Raw genomic sequence first — 16248 nt, forward strand, 5'->3', positions numbered from 1 at the left:
TTTAAGATTAAACAAAGATCAAAATAGATATAAAAAAAAAATTGAAAACACCGATACTCATCATTCTTAGAATCCCCTTCAAAAGGAAGGAATGCTCTTCCCCATCTCTTCCAAGAAAAGAGAGAAGATTGCTAGAGATTACATAAAACCTACAAAAAGTGGGTAACATTCAAAAAGAACAATAACAGTGGCCTCCATATGGAAATAAATTTTACAGCCCATGAAAAAACAGTAATAATATACACCACACGTTTGTGCTTAGGTTAGGAAAAATGCACATCCTCGATTTTACCATTTGTATTTTCATTCTAACTTGTTTCTCCTCCCTTGAATGTATCTAAATTAATAAGATGCAAGACACGGCCTTGAAAGTTCATGTAGATACATCAACTAACGTCATAGAACTGCTTTCAGGGTGCCTGAGTTTATTGGCTTTTGCAAGACTCTCACTGCAGGCATACCATCGCCACCATCATTTCCGATCCGCCACGATCGATCTTTTTTTCTCTGTGGCTTCTTGTGCTGTTTATGAGATGCCTTGGGCTTCTTTTCGGTGACGCTTGACTTGGCAAGTCCATTAGCTATGTCAAATGAATCAAGATAGTCAGCCACCTGTTCAAAACCAGGGGCACTTTCACCATCCCTGCTTGAGTCCTCAACATCATCTGAGTCTGAATCGTGTGTATCGGAGAGCTCGAGGGTCCTAGCATCTTCTTCCTGAATATGATCCTCTTTGGGCATTCCTGGGGGCAATTCATGGTGGGGAATCTTTCCATCAACATAATCCTTCAAAATTTGGCGGGCAGCTCTAGTTTCATCAGGCAGCCCACTAGATGCAACATAACTACGAGAGATGCAATACGCTTTTAAAAGTTCTGATGCTAGGGGGGGTCGAGACTGTGGCTCATAAGGTTTTGGTTTTGGCAAAGTGATCTTGTACACATCCTCAATCACATGCCTTGGGACTCGGTTGGCAACGACCTGAATAGCCTCTCTGTGCTCCGTCATTCGATCAATAGGCAATACTCCATAAGCAATCATTTCATATCTCGAGCTTGAAAATGAAGGAAACACTAAACCAGGGCAATCACATAGCGTAAGCTTGTCAGAAATAATCAATGTTTGGAAGTGCTTTGTCTTCCCAGGAGTGGAGGTGACTCCTGCTCGTTTTTGGCCAACTAAAGCATTAATTGTTGAGCTCTTACCCACATTTGGATACCCAACAAATCCCACCATGACGCTACCTGACAATTTCTCATTCATACTTCCTCCTGGAGAAAGATTATCTGACCCGCTAGTAGAGTTAGAGCTTGATGCCCTCCTCTTGACAATCTGTTCAGCCTCATACTGTAAACGAGACAGAAGCTCATCCCGAGCATATATTTTTGTATCAGAATCATCCACACCATTCTGGTGTTCATTTGTATTCCACCGGCTGCTAAGTTTTCTCCCTTCCAGAGCGGCAGAAGCAGCTTTAGCAGACCAAAACAGGTAAAATATCTCATGCTGATTGAAAACTTCTGCCCATTTCTTCCTGTTTATAAGTATTAACATGGTGATGGTATGTTTATTTATTAAAAGACTGCACCAAAACATAGACTAATATTCCACGAGTGATCACTAACCTGACAGAGTAAGGCAGCAGATCGGCCTTGTTAACAAGAAGCATTGTCCTTTTGTGCTGATCAACCTCTCTTGCATATGCCTGCGGTAACAACAAAACCAGGCCATAAAAGAAATATAAGAGTAGACATAAACACACAAACGAGACGTGTTGTTAACTAAGGCACAGGAATTAAAAGAGGACAAAAAATTTAAGTCAGCATCCATTCTTTTTAGTAGCCAATTTTATTCAAATATTCAAGGTAACATAATGCTAGGCCCCCAATTTTATTCACTTATACTAGAAGGAATAGGAAAAATACCGAGGCAAATAGAGAAGCACACGTGGTAGTGGGGAGGAAAGCAAGGAAGTTGGGGACCATTCTGGTGGGGCCCATCAGTTAGTACTAAGTGGGAAATAAAAAGTGGAAAAGAGAGCAGGGAGGGTACCGAGTATTTTGTGGAGAAGGAGGCTGAATTCCTCCTTGCGAAGGAAGGAAGACAGGTCCAGGTTCTTGGGTTCTTGAGTTCTTGCATTATTGTTTTGATTTTGTTGTTCTTTCTGAGTTTATTATTACAGTGTATGATCATCTTGGATCATTGTTCTGTGTTTTGGTTATATTTTCCGTTGTAATCATTGGAGTTCTCAATAGATATATAAGATACTATTTGGTATCTTAACAAATAACATGCCAGATAATTGTTGCAATGCCTCAAATTTGTCTTTAAGGTAATTTTAGTCTAGTCGCCTTGTTTCATTATGGGTAAATTGATGGTGCTCTTAATTCAATTGTTTTGGTTACCCTCTTGGATGCTTGGTGTTTTGGGAAAAATTTTAGGAAATATTGAGGAATCGTATTTAGTGGCAAAGATTTGAAATTTAAATTTGAAGAAGGGGGCATTAGAAGTCGAGGTTAAGTCTTTGACTTTACTTTGGGTTCTTTTATATTTGTTTTTCAAAAAAAGAAAAAAACAAAAGTTTTGTCCCTTCAGCCCTAAGAGTAATCCCCCCCCCCCACCCACCTCCCTCTATCACAACTCTCTCCCTCTCGTTTGTCTCTCTATCTCGAGGTAGCTCTGCTGCCTCGTCGATCCGCCACGCCACCAGTCACCCACCAGCCAGTCTGCTGCGCCATCTGCAGCTGGTTACAACAGTGAGTCCTTTCTCTCCCTCTCACTTTGTAGATCTCTCTCTCCCAGTCACTCTCTTCCTCTTTAACTCACTGCTGTCGCCTTCCAGCCTTTGTCCTCCTCCACTTGTTATCGGATATGTAGTTAAGAGTAAGATTTCTTACTGTTTTGGTTTGTTCTTGACTGATACTTGTTTTACCCAACATGTTCTTGGCTTAAAAACCTTCTAATCTTGGCGCTTAAGGTTGGTTCAGAATTTTGGGAGTTCTTAGTATACTTTCCAGCAAGGTAGTTCACATTGGTGGGCTTTTAGTAAGTCTCCCTGACATTTTTGCATAACCTTGAATATCCATCAATTTTGGCTTGAGTTTAATGTTAAACCATAAAAAATGAAGCTTAGTTTTGAGCTTTGGAAGCATTTGGAGCCACCGTTTAGCAATGTAATAGATCAGGTCATCGACTTTTGGTAAGTTTTGAGGTCTCGTGGCCTTTTTCATTGTGCTAAGGGTGCGGTAAAGTATGTTCATAATTATTAATGTGGCATATGCTTAGGATAGGAGTTTTGATAGAAGTTGGAAGTAGTTGGAGCAAACCTCTTGTTAGGTAAGATTTGGAGTTGTTAGACTGGGAGTTGACCTTAAAAGTTAATCTAAATTTTTGGGTCTTGGCTAGGATTGATTCAAGGTTTCTTTAGGCAAGGAAGAGGCTAGTTATTCTCTAAGAAGCACGAACACGCATATGACACGACACGGATACAGTGTCACACCATCTTTTAAAAATCTAGGACACAACACAACAAGGATATGTTTATTAAAATATTTATTTTTTGAAAAGGAAACAAGTCTCACTATTATTAATATTGGAAAATAGAGAGACAAAGCTCAATGTACATGAGGGTTATACAAAGAGCAATTGGGGGTCAGTAGGCACACCCGAACATCTCAACTAAGTTGACACACCCTTAGCACCATCATCATATCCAAGAAGCAAAAATAAATAACCTTATACTAGGCTCCTATTTTCAATACAAGAACAACAAAAAAGCCACAAATACAAGGCCAAACATAATATAATAATAATTAAAGTATCCATTTTTAAAAAAATATATATATATCACTTTATAGTAAATGAATCGATGTGCCGTTTTAGTCTACTCAACGAGTGTTTTATGCATGTCTAATGCATTTGTTGCCCTAACATTTGTCCGATAGGTGTTCACCAAGTGTCGGAGTGTCCAAGTGTTCGACACGGACGAGCTAGCCAAACTAAAGTTCGTACTTCATATGTTATTCTTTGTTTGGCTACTTTTGGGTGTAACACCAAAGTAATTGGTCTTACTATTGGAACACTTAAGACTAGGTTGGGATCCATGTGCTAATAGGATAAACTTTGGGTAAATTCATATTATTAAAAGCAGTAAAGAAAATAGACACCGAGTTACGTGGAAACCCGAGTACCGAGAGAAAAACTACAATCTGACTTTCTTATTAATTTCTCATATTAACAAAAGATACAAAGGGAAAATAAATAGACAACAAGCTTACGATAAAAAAGGAAAGAAAATTAGGGTAAACCCTTCCTTGGGTCGAGCCCACTAATTCTAACGTATATGATATTGGATTGATGTATGTGAAATGTGTATGAATGATGAGAAGATGAATGATCTGAAAGCCATGTATGTATGGATTTCATAGACCACGACTTAAAGTTAGAGGAAAAGGAATCGCGAACTTTGTTTCTTTTTTCCCCGTAATTGAGGATATCTATGTTGCATTTCATGAAAGCATGAAAATGATTGTAGGGGCCTCGCATTAGTACAGTACAAAAAAATCAAAAAACATGTGCATGGTAATTACCCTTGGAAGGAAACTTGATGTACATCTAGAGGGACCCGAGGTAGTGTAAGTGAGGTTTGATCCCACTAATTTGGATCCAACATACTTTTAGTTGGGTTCACCTCTAGACGATGCTGGCAACATCCCTACGTCGAAAAAGGAATAGAGGAACAAAAGGGGGTAATTGTCCATGTAAGGCCTTAAAGAGGAAATTAACTATAGCTAGATGAAAGGAATAGATCCTACTAAAAAAGCATGAATCATGATGTATGTGTTCACATAATCCAACCTTGATAGTGAGGTTACTTACTGAGTATTTTAAATATTCGATCTTTCCATAAATTTCTGACCAGTATAGGTAAGGGCGTGCAAGGCAGTTGATGGGAGATTTAATGGTGCCATGGGAAAACTAGGAACTCACAAAAAAAATGTTTCATTGAATTTCCGCTTATGAACTTTCCTTGGTTCTCTTTGATTTGAAGATGTGATGTGTAAACCTTCGTTTGAGGTTGTTGAGTTTTGTTTTAGCCAAAAAATTATATTTTAGATATGTCGTGGTTTTCTTTTGAAACAGGGATCTCGTTTGACTTTTGGAAATGTGTGAAGATGTTTTGAACTTAATGTTAAGTGGTTTGGATTGGTCGTTGTTCCTCTCTTTCTTCAGACCTCCATATCATGCATGTAGTAACAGTCCTTTTCAGGTTCTTATAGAAGAAGTTAGGTCTTCACAATTGTTGCCAAGTAAAGCAATAGAAACTGATGTGAGAAAGAATATGAGTTAATTGGGTAATTACTTAACGTTCTAAGTTAATTTCCTTTTTACCCTCACTTGTAATAAAATTCTATAAAAAAAGTATTCCTCTCTTGTATGAAACACATTCATTCTAATAAAAGATTCACAATCTTGGTTCTCGAAGGATTTCTCCTAGAGACTACTTAGACTGTGTCAATTTGGTGTCAAAGCAGCCGTCTCAACAAAGATTGCCGCTGGTGGAATATTGAGAAACTCTTGGCAATTCTGATCGCAAGAGGGAGCTTTGTGAGTTGTGTTCATTGTTGAACAGTCCAGACTTATACAGGGAAGCCCTTTAAATTCTAGAAAAGAAAGATATCAAATTTGTTTTTCAAGATTTCGTTAGAATGAAATATTACCGATCATGGAAGATTCGAAGAAATAATATAGTAGCTTGTATATGCAAGAAAGTCAAATGTACTCCCAAAAGTAGTGCTAAAATTCTGGCTCAAGTGATTTAGAAGAAGAATTCCAACATAATAACTTCACCTGTGCTCCATTTTCTCAAATAAACCATCATTATCCACATAGGAAATTTGATTACAGTAATTCTAGCAATTTTGATGAAGATTCTAATTCGGTTTGGAACGGAATAACAAGCCAAACCTTATTAACAAAGAAACCCACGATCCAATCAAACCGGTTTCTCAAGAAATCAGCATAAGAATTGGGAGTTGGAAGATTTTAGAAAATGATTCAGAGTGGGAAAGAAATTATAATGACCAACATCAAAAAACACCCATAAATCATCAAACACTAATATAGAGGTCAAAACATTTTCAAGAAAACAAAAATATTCAAATAAGAATATCTATCAAAAAGACTTTTGGAAGGGAATGGATGAAATCTGAATGATGTAAGAAGCATGGTGTTAATCGGGTAATTAGTTAATATTTTAATTAGTTGCTTCCAAAAACAATGCTGAAATTTTGACTCAAGTGATTCCAAAGAAGAATTTCAACATGCTAATTTTTCCCATGTTTGATTTTCTCAAAGAACCTATCATCGTCCACATTGGAATTTTGATTCTAGTGACTCCGATGACGTTTCTAAGTCAGTTTAGATGGAGAAAGAAGGTGGAAATATCGGAAAAGGGCCCAACAATGCAATAAAACCCATTTTTTAAGAAATCAACATAAAAATTGGGAGTTAGATGACTTAAAGAACCATCAAGAATGGATTTTTACAACCCCAAAAGAAAGACTCAAAATTACTCTTTTGGTTATGAAACACGATCAAGAAAGGTGGGTTCATGAACGTTTGACGTATACTTGTTCGCAATAGATGGATGATCAATTTTGAGCTAGGAAAAATATAAGAAAATAAACAAAATCTCCTCAAATGATGGAAACGTTAATTTTAAACAAATGAAGGAAGAGACATAATTTTAAAAAGATAATCTAATAATAATAATAATTCAAAAAAAACTCCAAAAGGACAAAAAGTAGAAGAATGAGAAAGTGTAGTTTAAAATGTATTATTATTACTTAACTTAGAAAAAAAAACTTTTTCAAAAATTCATTTTTATTTAAACACTTTTGATAAAAACTTCTTAAAGTAAAAACCCAAATGCATTTGACAACTCTTGTTTAAGAGTATTTTTATATACAAGTTTGTTTGGTTTGTTATATATACTAGTTTTTATGAAAGAATTTCAAGGTTAACCGGTGGTGACTATAGGTGGGTTGGCGGCGTCACCAGAGTTGGTTGCTAGAAGTTCACCGGTGGAGTCATCGGAGTGGTAGTCGAAGATTGCCGACGATGGTCACCAATGGTGGTATCTGAAAGTTGGCCGACAAACTTCCCAACCTTTGAAAAAGATACCCCATAAGATTGAATAGTAAGGGCATGTGGGTTATTTTTAAATCCTAACCCCAATCCCAACTAAAACTAAACCTAACCCTAAACAAGGTAGCCCACTCCATTGTTAGGTACTAGATATTAGTATGATGTCAATTAAATGGTATAAGGTAATTAGATAAGATAGAAGTTACTAGTAGTTATTGTCTAAGGTTCGTTACTAGTAGTTATCGTGTAAGTGTGGTTACTAGGGTGGTTACAACTTGTTATAAATAGAAGGAAGGTAAGTCAGAGGAGGAAATTTTTGTGGAATGATTTAGGGCTTGGGTGAGAGTACTCAAGAAGGAGGTTCCAAGTGCCTTATACTTGGGTTTATCTTGTATTTTCTTATAGTTACATCATAATAAATTCAAATCTTGTTCTTGTTATAAGTATCCTAACATCCACCCAACTCCACTCTTAGGCCAAAACATGCCCCAAGTGATTACCAATAATCTTGCTAACGTTCCAGTATTACAAACAACCCCTAAACGTATAACTTGTGTTGGAGTATTTAGACGGTACACAGTACCACAGATGTTACACAAAGTCATGATATCAAAGGGGCACGCATATATCAAACACTCAAATTTAGTCCAACAAAAGAATAGAACAAAAAATCAGCCAAGTGCATGCAAATTTATTATTGCGATAAAAGAAATAAAATATACATTAAAAAAGAGACAAGGCAACAAAATCAATATATTAGCCAGTTCGCAACACACTCTTCGTTCTTTTTTTTTTTTTTTTTAGTGAAGAATCAAACTTTCAATTGAGGAAAAATGAAAAATTCATTCTATTTTAGTATAAAACATAACTGTAATCCATATATATCAGTTAAACATTCTCCGACTTAAAGCTCAATCAGAATAGAAAAACAGAAAAAAAGATAGAAAAGGTATAGTATTTAGCTGCAATAAAGAATATAATTCACCTCCAAGTCAGGGCAACGGTAGAATAAAGGGTCTCGAGCATCAACCACCATCACGAGCTGCAAAGGAACAAGAAATCAGCACTAAAACAAATAAAAGATTATCGTGATGGAGGATGAACTTAACTGTTAACATGATTGCACATGCCCACAACAAAGGGAAGATTTCAGAATTGGTTGGTTACTGGGTTACTGGAATCACATTGCTGTTTATAACACTTGAGGAACTTTTTAAGAAAGAAACAAATACAGTGGTTAACTTTATATATCGTTCCTAGTTTCCATGAGCACTAGACGTTAATAAAACAGGAAACTGCAACGGATAAAAGTTTCATAATGTTGTTCACCTTTTGGTTGGGCATTATTAAAAGCCTAAGTCTCCGTTATTATTGTCAAATGTGATTGTTATAGTCAAATGTGACTAAAAGCTTACTTGCCAAAACATGGTTTGAGAGAAATCAAAGAGTTTTCCAAGAAAAGTCTCTTGCATAATAGATCGTTTTGAAGCTGCTCAGATTAATATCTCCCTTCGTTGTTCTCTTTTTAAGCTCTTTGTCGATTTCTCCATTCATGACCCAAGCATAACTAGGAATGCATTTGTTTTTCCAATCTAGTTGTGCTGTTTTTTGTTTTGTAGATGAGTTTTTTTCTTCTGTTTGGATGTTTCTTTGTATTTTGTGCATCAGTCTCGTTTCCGTATTTCATTGAGAAGCATCGTTTCCTTTTCAAACTAATAATAATAGTAATTGATGCTTTACTTTTTTATCAGAAAAGTAGAACGCATTTCAACGTTTATATGGATAATGTCATACTAAAGTTCCATACTCAGTTACCAATACGAATAGTCATGTGATAATAATTTAGGATAAAATTGCTGAACTGGAACTCAAGGTAGTCTTAATAATTAATGCAAGTTCAAACTAAGAAACTTTCCGATGATAAACTTTACACTGATACACTGATTTGTTACTCTAAACTTACCGCACATGATGGAAAGAGGATGAGCCTGTTAGATCTCCAATCCTTCATACATATAAAAGAAAAGGTAAAAAGGGAAACTCACGGAATATGCCAAGGGAGAGCTGAGAAGAGAGGGAAACAAACACCTGAGGGCCCACTAGAGACATGGATATAAATAAGGAATGTTTGGCATATCAGGTCTGGATTTTGGTGAAAGCTGTTATAGGCTTTTATGAGACGTTGCCGACTATTCTCGAAGGAGCTGGATTTTTCTTTTACTATGCTTGTCATCTGGTTACCTATATTACTTGTTATTTTGTAATCTTGTTTGTCAGGGAATCTTGGATTATTTTATTAATATACTACTGCAGAGTATTGTCTCTATTTGGTCCTTTTGTTGAGATCTTACTGAGATCCAGGTTTAGAATCTTAACAAATTGGTATCATTGCCAATCATCCCGGGAAGGACACATTCCATGGCTCAAAAACAGCTTGAAGAAAGAATGAAATCAACTGAAAGGGAGGTTATAGACCTCAAGGAAATCATACTCGGACTAAAGGAGAGTGTGGACCGTTTAGCCGAAGAAATGAAAAAGAGCGTGGCGAGTAGGAAAAAAGAAGAGTTAGGAACGTCTGACGTTTCGATACACAAGACGAAAGAGAAAAGGGAGGAGTTAGAAATGCAGTCGACGGCCAAACCTGGACAGTGGATAAGAGCACACATAAGAAGTTGGAAATGCCCATCTTCAATGAAGTGAATTCGGAATTTTGGGTATACAGAGCTGAGCACTTCTTCGAGATCAATGACTTAGTAGAGATGGAGAAAGTCAAGGTTATCGCGGTAAACTTCGCTCAAGAGGAAGTAAGTTGTTTCTGTCGGAGTAACAATCGCAAGAAGGTAATGTTCGAGGAAGACTTGAAGCAAAGATTGTTCGAGCATTTCAAACCTACCAGCAAAGGAAGTTTGTGAGCTCGACTAATTAGGATCACATAAGACGGGCTGGAACCAAAGTTGAAAGAGAAAGTTGTGAGCTGTCATCCGAGAATTTTGGAGGATGATATGCGGTAGACTCAACTAATGAATGACCGAAATGTTGCCCTAAAATTATCCCTTAGTAAATTGGGAGCCCATGGGTTGGGTAAGAGGGAAGCCCAATCCTCCAAAACCCATCAAAATTACATGGAGAGAAATGGGGTAAAAGGGAGAGAAACCCAAACGCGGCATATTATTATACCCATGCGAGGGAATTACAGGAAAAGAGAAACTCCAATCAATCGGATGTTCAATAGCAAGCTTCAATCACAAGTAGATAAGGAGTTGTGTTTACGGTGCAACGAAAAATGGTTGCATGTCCATGGGTGTAAGGTGAGAGAAAATTGGGAGTTGATGTTTTTTTCACGAACGAGGAAGAGGATTTTGAAGAGGGATTTGAGACCAACATAGGGGCCAACAGAACTATAGAGTTGAAGACGATGGAGGTCGGTGATGAAATGGAAATCACTCTGCGAGCCATCCACGGAATTGAAGAAATGGGACCGATTAAAGGGAGGGGCGTAATCCTTTTGATTAATAGTGAGGTGACTCACAATTTTATAAAACAAAAGATTGTGGAGGAACTCAAACTACCCATCACTTAAGGTACGGAATTTGGAGTAATTGTGGGAGTTGTTACAACCGTTGAAAGGGAGGGAATCTGCGGAAGAATCGAACTAAAACTTCTAGAAATAACCATCCGAGTAAAATTCCTAGCCATTAATCTGGGAAAGAGGGATGTAGTAGTAGGAATACATGGTTGTGCTCGAGATTGATGGGGGTAAATTAGCCGCCAAAGTCACTTGCAATTATAAAGGGGGACCAGCCCATTGTGCTCAAGGGGAATTCGACCTTGAATACGATTGAGTGTTCATTGAAAAAGTTGATAAAAGCTGGGGAGGAAGAACAGGGGTCTCGAGTTGAGGTTGAGGAAGAAGAGAAGACCGAAAACAAGAGTCGGGAAGGAGGGGACAAAGAATGGCTGTCCATGATACAAGCTCTCCTGAAGCAGTATGATAATATCTTTGACATTTCTCAGTTAAGTCCCTATCGAATCACCTCTCTCCTTCTTCCCCTTTGGAAAAGGATTGCTTTAAAGCATTTTGGAAATCCAGCAGTCCAAGGAGAATTAATGTTTTGGTTTGACTTAGGGCATTCGGTCTCCTTAATTGCTCCAAGACTTTGCAAACGAAACTTCCCACTAATTGTTTGCTGCCATCAGTGTGTCCCCGTTGCTTGAAGAATAGTGAGACCTAATGCACTTATTCTTTCTCAGCCCCTTCTCAACAGCTAATGCACTTAGTCTTTCTCTGCCCCTTCTCATCTAACTGTTGGTTTAGCATCTTTTCTATGTTCAAAACAGTTTGGGTATTTGATGGTTCTCTAAGTGCCACTGTGTTTCAATTATTGAGGGGGCCTTATTTATCAAAAAAACCTTTTCTAATATAGGTTAATTTGATAAAAGCATTGCTAGCTGAGATTTTGTTTTAGCGCAACCAACATATTTTCCATGATAAGAAAAGGGATTGGGTATATATAGCATGCCAAGTTGAATTGTATGCCAGCTGGAAGAAGTGTGTTGCCGGCCACTCCAAAATACAACACTTGGGACAGTGGATCACGCAAAGGGGGTGGAAACCGATGGGGAGAAGGACAGAGCTAAGGTAAATTGGCCACCACCCAAGAATGTATTAGAATTGAGAGGATTATTGGGGTTAAGGGATATTACAGGAGGTTTGTGAAGAAGTATGGAGACATGGCAACCCCACCTTTTTGCCAAAGTATTGGCTTTACCCAATGACACACTACCTTTGTGAGCGAAATTGATGCTTCAGGGTTCAGACTAGATGTTATCCTCGCACAAACTAAGATGAAGCAGACAGATTTGCACCAGAAAGAGTTGAATTTCTGAAGGGAAGAAGTGCATTTAAAGCTGAGACCTTACAGACAACAATCATTAGCAAGAAAGAGAAGTGAAAAACCAACACCAAAGTTCTATGGGCCATATTATACAGAAAAGATAGGGGCAGTAGCTTATCGTCTCGAGTTACCACCAAAAGCAAGGGGAAGGGCTCTTCAGACAGTGAAAAGACTTGGGAATGAGTGTACTTGATGAATCAACAATATCCTTCCTTCCACCTTAAGGACAGGGTGCATTTCGAGGCGTGTGGTAATGTTAGATCTCCAATCCTTCATACATATAAAAGAAAAGGTAAAAAGGAAAACTCACAGGGAGAGCCAAGAGGAGAGGGAAAGAAACACTTGAGGGCCCACTGGAGACATGGATTATAAGGAATGTTTTGGGTATGAAAACTAGGTCTGGATTTTGGTGAAAGCTGTTATAGGCTTTTAGGAGAAGTTGTCGGCTATTCTCGAAAGAGCTGGATTTTTCTTTTACTATTTCTGTCATCTAGTTACCTATATTACTTGTTATTTTGAATTCTTGTTTGTCTGGGAATCTTGGATCATTTTCTTAATATATTACTGCAGGGTATTGTCTCTATTTGGTCCTTTTGTTGAGATCTTACTGAGTTTCAGGTTTAGAATCTTAACAGAGTCATTCTCAAATAGAAAAGAAATAACAAATTACTAAAGACAACTCCTAAAAGATAAAAAAGAAGCAAAACCTATAGATTTAACATGTCAACTCGAGAAGTAGACAAATTACTTGACTCAAATAAGGGGGAAATTTTTGTTGGCACAATTGAAGATTTAAGAACCACCCCTCCTTCTAGAGAACCCAACCATCAAAGGAATCCCCCAAACTCTTGCAGATGCACATGTGATAAAATTTAAATCATCTAACCCATTGTATGACTTGTTATTGCGGATCATATAATATGCCTTTATTATTTTTGTATGGAGGAATAATAATGGTAACAACAAATTGTGTAGAAGAAGCATGCTTAGTGTTGAATGACAATTAATCGGTCATCATCAAAAGGATAAACGTCATCTTACCAAATCACATCGCTCAACAACCCGCCAAAGCTGTCTCCATATATCTAAGTTTTTCTCAAATGGCGTAAGAACAAGATTTTCATTCCCCTCAAGCCTAAAAAAGTTTGCATAATCACATAAAAATGCCATCAATGAACAAGAATACTTGAGAACAATTTACAAATATGATTTTAACAGATTTTAACGTGCTATAACCAGACAAATCAAAGAAAAACAAGAACATCTCAAATTGGAGCAACCTTGCAAGGCTCCGACGCCATATTAAGAAAGACTGACGTTCATTATCATCAAGTTCCTCCACAGACATCCTAGCATTCCAAGGTGGCCTAAAACAAAAGAGAGATTTAGAAGCTGCACAATCTAATTTTCAAAGCAGAACTCGCATAAATTTGGTAAGGAATAAGGATAAGAAGACCAACCTACGTGGAACTCGTAGACTGCTAGCATGCAAAGCCTCCTCTATCTTTTGTTGATCTCTCCTTTCCACAAGGGTCGTTTCACTTACACTCGAACTTCCATCCCTAGCAGCAAAGAACACATAAACCAATATCAAAATTCATTAGTAAAACTTCATTCATAATCAATACCTTTCAATCTGCCCATGACAAACATCTTAACTCAAACAAACTATTGCCGCTTCCCATGTTTAAAACCCAATCAAACTTTATAGCTCGTGGACCAACACTTTCAATCAAAACACTGTCAATCCATAACCTCAGAGGTATGAAAAGCTAGAGTAACTTACAAGTTGATAAGAAAGTTTGGAGTAGGGTTATCAATGGAAAAGAGGCGCTCTGCCTCATCTGCTTGTTGGATAACGGCATCGATGTCACTGACCTCTGTGACCGACTCCAAAACCCTCTTCTGCTGAGATTTGTAGAATCTACCTTTCTCCTTAGACTGTTGGATCATTTGGTTATGTTGCTTGACAAGAGCCCGACCCAGCCCCATCTTATCATTCTTCCTCATCGCCAAATCTGAACACACGTTCAAATATAAACTTTTCAATTGAACAATTGTTTCGATCAAACAAAACACAATTAGCCAATACTTTAATCCAAACAAAATTTTCAGTCATTGAGTACTCTCAAACACGAAGTAGGAAAGATGCATAGTTGAAGTAGCACAGCAGATAAGGTTACCCATCGATAACACCAATCATTCATTCAGTCAAAGATGTCAAAGGTCAAATTATAAGTGTGGGGCCATGTGAGAGCAACACATACATGAATCTTTATTCCCAAGAATGTCAAACCACAAACATGGGCCTTCTCACAAATAAGCTTCAACGAGATCATATACCCTCAATTCCAAATTTGGCTACAACAAAATATCATACAATCCCCAAAACACAGAAAGTGGCATATTCAAAAACATTCGAAACAAAATATGTAGTTTTCAAATGGCAATTTCAACAACCCATCAAATCAAACCATTCAGTTATATCAAAAGTTTTCAGAAGTAACCAAAACAGAAACACTTTCAACTATACTTCAAAAAAGATCACATATTTTCATTTAGCAAAGCAGACAAAGCAGACAAAGCAATTTTAGTCAATTCTCAAATCACATAAAGCAAACTTTCAAAGATCTAAAACAAACTTTCAACCATTAATCAAATCACAACAAAAAATATATTTATAAATGGGATGTGGAAACTACTTATCTCAACCAACAATCCTATAATTCTCGATCTAAAAATCCACTTCCTTAAACAAAAATAATTTTCAGAAAACTTAAAGCAGTGTTAGAACTTAGTTTGAAAACCTTAATCGACACCGAGAGACTTTTCAACCAGAATATTCTTATCCAAAATCCACATAAACTTTAATTAATTACATCAAATAAACCCAAAACTACAACCAACAAACTTACGACGTCAAAGACTGAGGGACACTTTAATCGAGTCCAAACTAGTCCGAAATGTGTTCAACCTTGCTGAACCGTAATCGAGTACTTAGAAATTTACTCAACCATGACAACAAATGAGTTCCAGGAGTTCAGAATAGCATTTGAACACTTCAATCCAACTCAAAAGGAAATTAAAGCAATAAACCCTTACGAATCTTACCAAGAAGGCTCTAACCCTTGCTGTTTGGTGTCCTAAAACGTTCGAACTTGTAGAAGTGAACCTTAAACGTTATAGGCACACTAATTTGAAACCAAACAGAGTGTGAATAACAGCCGAAAGCTTACCCCCAAGCCAAAAATGCTGCTGCAAGAAACCCAGCCGTCGGAAACGTGATGCACAACTTGTTGTTCTCGCTGGAGTTTCAAACGGAGAAAAAACAATGCTTCGAAAACCAGGCGAAGTGGTTCTGAGTCGTGCTCACAATGCAAGTCAAGTTGCCGATTGAACGTAGACCGTCGTCGACTACAAAGCTGGGCGTTTGCGTGGGTGTGGGCTCCAGTCGTCGCTGCCTTACGCCTGTGGTGCCGGAGTGTCGCCGGAGAAGAAGAGTGAGGTAAGGGGTTGGGGCGCTGTTTGATGGAGAGGGGCGGAAGAATAATGGTTTTAAATTCACAATTATTTAGCCAATTTAGAACGAATTTTGAAATTCATTTTACTTATTTACCATAAATATATCATTATTGGTATAACAAAACACCCAAATATTTTCATAAATTTTAAATTTGCAATGTGTTCTTTTTTCTTTTTATTCTTTTTCTTTATAATTTATTTATTTCCTTTTTTCATATTATTAATTTTTTCATATTATTACTTATTCTTCGATTTATAATATTATAATTATTTAGGTAAATATTTATCAATTTATTTATTTTACTTTCTAGAATTTCTTTCTTCTTTTTCTTTTTCTTAGTACAAGATTTTAATGACATTGGTACAAAATTTAAACGATCATGTACCAATATGTAAACGACCAATTATCTATTCCAAATAAATAGATAGACTACTGTCACTAATAGATCGTTTATGTTTGGCACAAAATCATTTAAATTGGATACAAGATCGTTTAGATTTGATATATAATTGTTTAGAATGGGTACAAGATTATTTAGACTTATACCTTGGTAAAAAATCGTTTAAATTTGCTTTGAGATCGTTTAGACTAGGTATAATGGTAGAAGATACTTGGTACAAGGTTACAAGATTGTTTATAGTAGATACAAAACCATTTTTCATGTAGGAGTGGTTGATTAAT

General features: G+C 37.0%; 1 protein-coding gene across 2 annotated transcripts; it reads right to left on the reverse strand.

Annotated features, from left to right (window-relative positions):
- LOC103502230 (GTPase LSG1-2-like) lies at positions 1–15621 on the reverse strand. Of its 2 annotated transcripts, XM_051080284.1 has the most exons (9): positions 15281–15617; positions 15156–15187; positions 13831–14062; positions 13505–13606; positions 13325–13411; positions 13086–13179; positions 8135–8191; positions 1626–1705; positions 1–1534 (listed from the first exon to the last, which is right to left on the reverse strand). In XM_051080284.1, the coding sequence occupies exons 3-9, from the start codon at positions 14052–14054 to the stop codon at positions 397–399; spliced, it is 1782 nt and encodes a 593-aa protein (XP_050936241.1). In that variant the 5' UTR covers positions 14055–14062; positions 15156–15187; positions 15281–15617; the 3' UTR covers positions 1–396. The 2 variants fall into 2 exon arrangements, with proteins under 2 accessions (XP_050936241.1, XP_008464315.2); XM_008466093.3 differs by lacking the exon at positions 15156–15187 and having other exon boundaries at positions 15281–15621.
- Between the last annotated feature and the right edge of the window lie 627 nt (positions 15622–16248).

The sequence above is a fragment of the Cucumis melo genome, chromosome 12 (assembly GCF_025177605.1).
Source record: "Cucumis melo cultivar AY chromosome 12, USDA_Cmelo_AY_1.0, whole genome shotgun sequence".
NCBI lineage: Eukaryota > Viridiplantae > Streptophyta > Magnoliopsida > Cucurbitales > Cucurbitaceae > Cucumis > Cucumis melo.

Bases quoted from the DNA above. Each gene is read 5' to 3' on its own strand.
- LOC103502230 (XM_008466093.3), bottom strand. From the start codon at position 14,054: ATGAGGAAGAATGATAAGATGGGGCTGGGTCGGGCTCTTGTCAAGCAA. The intron at 13,180-13,324 runs GTTGCTCCAATT...AAACTTTTTTAG, and splicing joins TGGCGTCGGAGCCTTGCAAG to GCTTGAGGGGAATGAAAATC. The intron at 8,192-13,085 runs GTAAGATGACGT...GTTCCTTTGCAG, and splicing joins TTGTTGAGCGATGTGATTTG to CTCGTGATGGTGGTTGATGC.